Raw genomic sequence first — 6,189 nt, forward strand, 5'->3', positions numbered from 1 at the left:
TCCAAATGCCATCCGTCACTACTACCAAAGCCACTCTGACACTGTTTCTACTATAGGCTTGGGGGGGAGAGAGTAACACACACACACACACACACACACACACACACACACACACACACACACACACACACACCTCCCCCAATACACATGCACAAATTCAAACCACCCAAAAGGATTGTGGGAGATGTATGCCCCACAGTCATTCCAGTTTGTAATGTTTTATCCAGTTCTATTGATGCATGTTCTGTTGTGTAATGCGCTCTCATACGATGTAGCCTACAGTCACAGGATATGTATATATCCTGACATACTAGAGGACCTACACTGCCACTTGAGAGAGAGAGACAGAGAGAGAGAGAGAGAGAGAGAGAGAGAGAGAGAGAGAGAGAGAGCGAGAGAGAGAGAGAGAGAGAGAGAGAGAGGGAGAGAGAGAGACAGAGACAGAGACAGAGAGAGAGAGAGAGAGAGAGAGAGAGAGAGAGAGAGAGAGAGAGAGAGACAGATAAATAGTCTTCTCCGGTCGAATGCTGAGAGGAGTGCGATACTCATGAATCATCCATTGATGAAAATGGGAACCATGGATCATGATAGAAGATTAGTGCGTTTGTGACAACTGTATTCTGTGCAAAGGCCTTCTACAGGTGTTGTGGTATGTACCCACCCTGCAGGCACAAGTACAGTGTAACACACAGTGTAACACAGTGACACACACCTCAGAGCAGGCGCCAACAGGACAGGAGCATGGGTGCCACACGTAATCCAACCAAATAGAGAAAAAAAAAACGACGTTCTTCCACTCACCAATCACTTTCACGAAGTACGCGTCCGCTTCAAAGTTGTTCTTCAAAGCGTGGACGACCAGCTCCTCTTTCCCCTCCGCCTTGCTGAGCACGATCATATCTAATATCCCCTGCAAATGAGAAATGGTAATACATCTCTTGACAGGAAAAAGGGAAGAACAGGGAGGCGGACGCCTTTCTTTGACTGTCTCTTTTCTGGTGTCCCATTTCATCCCCGTTAATGGGCCGAGAGCTGATCCGCCATTACCGCGGTTATCTACTCTCCTCTCTCACGCGCTGGCAGGGAAATTACTGAGAAAACGGAATTACTGAGGGAAAATGAGCAAACTCAACAGATAGAGGACTGGAATGTAAGGTACATGGGGATGAATAAAGGAGCTACCTCCCTGATGCCATGATGAGACTGGGGCATATTTGCACTGAAGGGTACATCAGGAAGAAATCACACAGGACAAGACAGTCAGATTGATGATGTAGGTCTGACTACTGTAAGCACGCACGCGCGCACACACACACACACACACACGCACGCACGCACACGCACGCACACACATGTTAGATGGGACTGAGAGGGACTATGAGGCAGGCAGTGAAGGGGTTAAATCCGAGAGAGAGAGAGCTTGGAAGGATGGGATGGAGGGGAGGGGAGGAGGGAAGCAGGGAAGGAGAGCACTGACTAAACAAGACGTAAGCTGTCCCAGATGGTGGATCATTGGGCAGGAGGAAAAGCGACGTGTCTTGTTTAGAAGATTTAAAAGGTCGCAAAGGAACATTTGAGATGCTGACTAAACTCTGCTCCGATTCTACTGAGGACCCCTCTTATTGACGCTTCTAGACCACACACACACACACACACACACACACACACACACACACACACACACACACACACACACACACACAATGAGATGATAGGGGTCCTAGGGGGACAGTGACGTGGCGTTTTCTGTCAGGCCCTGTTGCTTCACCTTGGCAGCTGGGGGCGGGGATGGCGTCCTGCACTAGCCGTGCCCTGCGGTGACATGCAGTCATTTGGCACACCCTTCCGTCGGCCCAGAAGTGGGATAAGGGGAGAACTGCAGCAGCTGAAATCAGCTGGCCAGCATGGACAGTGCCAGCCAGTGTGCCACTTATAGCCCATGGAACCTCCAGCCATTGTTGCTGAAGACTCCCCAAAGAGACTGTGTATAATAGAGGCTCCGGTGCCACCCACGGACAGCACAATCAAAAAGGCTGACCAAGACTCGAGTCACAGTCATAAGAGCTGTTTCTTGCAGACAAAGGAAACCCTCCAAAGGATGTATCTGCCTTTCAGGCTCCAAGCTCGAGTGTTGGCTGTCTAAGAAATTGAATCCCGTTTTCACTTTCGCTCTGTGGTGACATGAATGAGACTACACGAGGGTTCAAAAGTGGGAGGGTGCCATTGTGTCATGGCTTTTTATGGTAGTAAAAGTGTTTATATTTTTTGTATAACATACTATTCATTTTTTTATTGATTGTCCCGTCCACACTGCTTGTAACAAGAGGCGCTGCCGAGATGTCAGAGAAGACGCTAAGATGCTAGCATTTGGAAGCATCTGCCTTCAGTGATGGTGTCCGAGTCTCAGGTAGGGTAGCTAGCTCTAGTCCCAGCCAGGGTTAGTTGTTGGTTATTGGTAAATGAGGAGATGTGAGAGCCTGTTGGTCACTGGTGGGTTGACTTTCATCAGCCAAGCTGTTGACTGTTGTGGACAGAGGATGGCTATGGTAATTAGACTGGGATGGTAGAGAGGAGAGAGGGAGAGGGAGAGGGAGAAGAAAAGTGGCGCGAGGGGAAACAGGGATAGAGGACAGGCGAGAAGGAAGGGGGAGAGGGGAGAGAGTGAGGAAGAAAAGAGCGGGGGTTACAGGGAGAGGGGGAAACAGAGGTAAAAGGAAAATAAAGTGGGCAGAGGGGAAATAAATGAGGCATGAAAGCAGTAAAGAGCGCAAAAAGGAGAGAGAGAGAGAGAGGGGAGAGAAAAAAAAAGGGGGATTAACTCACATCCTCGTAGATGTCGAAGAAGGTGGCCACGGCGGCCACGGGGATGGCTGCCAGGTCGGCCTGGTCCCAGTGCACACGGAACATCCTGCCCACGGCCCGGCAACTGGCGTTGTTACACGGGACATTCTCCAACAGGAAGGCCTGCTGACCGCTACAGAGAGGAAAGAAGGGGAGAGGGGGGTTATAGACCATAAGAAACACACGCACATGGGGCGCTTAGGTGGCGTAGCGGGTTAAGCGTCGACCATGTAACCGCAGGGTCCCCGGTTCGATTCCAGCCGGGGACATATCCTGCATGTCATCCCTCCTCTCTCTCTCACCCATCCTTCGTGTCATAATCTATACTGTACTGTCAATAAAAAATGAAAAATATGAGTGGGACTGCCCCACAAAAATAACAAAAAAAGAAACACACACGCATGCATACACACGCACAGAAAGTTACGAGAGAGTCAGCATTGTTCATTTACTGGAGGATGACGACTCTGTTGTATTTGGTACACCAGGAAAAACAAAACAAAAATATCTGTTGTTTCCTAGCATTGAAAACACTGCCTTATTTTTCCACAGACTGCGGAGGGAAATGGATGTCAAGTGAACCCTCTGGCTGCTCATATCTCTGCGGTTGTACCCAAATGTAATGTGCACCCCATAGCACAAATAAGCAAAGACACCACAGAGACGTTTACGCAAGATAACCCACCTAAAGACAATTAGTAACCGTGTCATTAATGTCCACAACCGACTGACTGTTGGAGAGGATTCGTTTCCACGTCCTTGTCTAATATTTGTTTGTGGTGCCATTTGTCTCTCTTCCCGTTTCAAGAGAGACAGTTCCCCGTGTATACGTCTCCTCAGATCTCACCCTGAGAGTCGACCTGAAAAGGAGTCCATCTATAAATAGAATCAGTGTTGAAAAAGCTCTTTCTTTCCCCTGTCTGTCTTTCCATTCCTCTCTCTCTCTCTCTTTTGTGAGTGTGAATGTCGAGCGCATAAGGGACCCGTTACGGTGGAGACGACCGCCGGCTATGAGACTGATAGAAACTCTCACCCCTAGAGGACGGCTTGGAAATCTGTGGTGTGTGTGTGTGTGTGTCCATATAACTAGACCTAAAGCTATGAGTGAACATGTGTGTCTGTCTTTGTGTGTCACCGAGAGAGACATGTGACACTGATATTGTTATGCTCAACAAGACCGAAAAGTGAGACTCACCCACACAAACATACACTTAACAAAGCATGTCTGTCTGCATAAGGAATCAGGAGACAAACACTGTTACTTACAATTACACAATAATAACTTCTGCACGACAATCAAATAAAGTGCTTCCCATGGCTTTAGGTGAATAGACGGAAAATACTACGGTACTCATTATCCTGGCAAATACGCATACGACAAAGCTGTTAAAATGACACCGTGCTGTACTTACACGACAGCACAGGCCCTGGCGTTCAATTAAACCTAGATGGTTCGGATATGGCTTGGAGGCAGGTGGGTTTAATAATGTCAGCTTTGATGAAATGTCTTAACAGATACAGTCATGTGAAAAAATTAGGACACGATAGGAAATAGGTCAAATATGAAATATTTCATTCTTTAAGAAATCAATATTTGATCTTTTTTCAAACAATGTCTATAGATAAAAGATGTAAATGAACCAAAAAGAATGACATTTTTACTTCGTATTTAACAAAGAAATGAACAAAGATGCCAATTCCTACTGAAGAAAACGTTAGGACACCCTATACTCTAATAGCTTTTGGCTGAAATAAGTCTCTGACATTGACTGGGAGAAGGTTTTTCTCACTCCTCCATGCAGAATTCTTTCAGCTGTGTGATGTTTGAGGGGTATCTTGCATAGACAGCCCATTTCAAATCATCCCACAGATTAAGATCCGGTGACTTGGCCATTCCAGAACTCTCCATTTCTTTCTTTTGAGCCATTCCTTGGTGGGTTTACTGGAATGTTTTCTCTGGCAAACTTTAGTCTTGCCCTGATGTTTCTTTTCTTTAGTTTTTCCTCCCATGAGAACTAAACTTTTGCAGTGCTCTTTCTGATGGTAGATGCATGCACAACTGTGGTAAGAGCTACCTGTAGGTCCCTGTAGGATGACATTTTAGGAGTGTTGGAGAGTTCTTTTAAGAATCTTGCGGTCTGCTCTTGGCTTGACCTGGCCATGTTGGCAACATTCAATGTTCTTTCTGAAGGCCTCAGAGAGCTCTTTTGACCTCGCCATGATGACACCACTCACTTCAACAATCAAGAGCAAACCAAACAAAATAAGACAGGCTGGATGTGGGGGTGTCAAAAATTGCGTTTCTATTAATTACATTAATTCAGTTATATTTGTTTAGATATATTAATTCCATCTCTCGGAATTGTTCAAATGAAGATCGATTGTCCATATGTTTAAATATGTTGAAAAAGAAAGGTTTTTCATGGGGTGTCCTATCTTTTTCACATGACTGTATGCTACAAGGTGCCTGTGCTTGTTCTGTACAATGGAAATTCCGTATTTCATTGTCAGGTGTGATATGATGCGTCACCCAACTCAGACCATGTTGTAAACATGTCTCAGAAGTTTACACACTTCTGACAAGTCTGGCACAGTGGTCTAGTTGGTGTTACCAGGTCGATAATCCTTGAGGAAGGCCTGGAAATGTGGCTGGACGCCTTTTGGCTTTAAAAGCCTGACACAAATGGAATCATTCCCAGTATCCTGGCATTTTGCTAATTCGAAATGCAACAGAATGCCTTGGAACTCCTGGCCAGCCTACATGTGAACAAAGGTTTAATCTAGGGATGCCAAAGGCAAACTAAACACACACACATGTACTGGCTCTACTCTTTTCATCTTCAGTGCCTTGGAGATACATTTCCCTTGTGGTTTGTAAGTAAAACGTACAGGTAATACATGAGAGAGAGAGAGAGAGAGAGAGAGAGAGAGAGAGAGAGAGAGAGAGAGAGAGAGACAGAGAGAGAGAGAGAGAGAGAGAGAGAGAGAGAGAGAGAGAGGGAGAGAGAGAGAGAAAGAGAGAGTGAGAGAGAGCAAGAGCGAGAGAGAGAGAGAGAGAGAGAGAGAGAGAGAGAGAGAGAGAGAGAGAGAGAGAGAGAGAGGGAGAGAGCGAGAGAGGGAGAGAGGGAGAGAGAGAGAATTCATCCAGAGAGGCATTGAATCAGTAATATCTATTCTTTATTGGATGAGAAACTGCTAATATTCTGTTTTGACGATTGGCCCTCCTACCCCATAATCAACCCCACATCTCCATCTGACTGGTGCCTGTGTGTATCGATCTCCTCTGTACCACTGAAGCCTGTGGGTCTAAGTCTCCTCTGTGATACAGCCATTTCAAAGTTTCAGACT

At 46.2% G+C, this 6,189-nt stretch overlaps 1 protein-coding gene across 1 annotated transcript in view; it reads right to left on the reverse strand.

Moving 5' to 3' along the window:
* The window catches only part of itfg1 (integrin alpha FG-GAP repeat containing 1), a gene marked incomplete at its 5' end in the record, with an annotated part of 124,557 nt that overhangs the window by 45,285 nt on the left and 73,083 nt on the right, over window positions 1–6,189 (reverse strand). Inside the window, 2 exons of the mRNA XM_080528129.1 lie at window positions 802–910; window positions 2,824–2,974. Coding sequence (XP_080384255.1) covers window positions 802–910; window positions 2,824–2,974 — 260 coding nt within the window. The remainder of the gene's footprint in view (window positions 1–801; window positions 911–2,823; window positions 2,975–6,189) is intronic.

This window comes from Nansenia antarctica, assembly GCF_963989245.1.
Source record: "Nansenia antarctica genome assembly, chromosome: 4".
Classification (NCBI taxonomy): Eukaryota; Metazoa; Chordata; class Actinopteri; order Argentiniformes; family Microstomatidae; genus Nansenia; species Nansenia antarctica.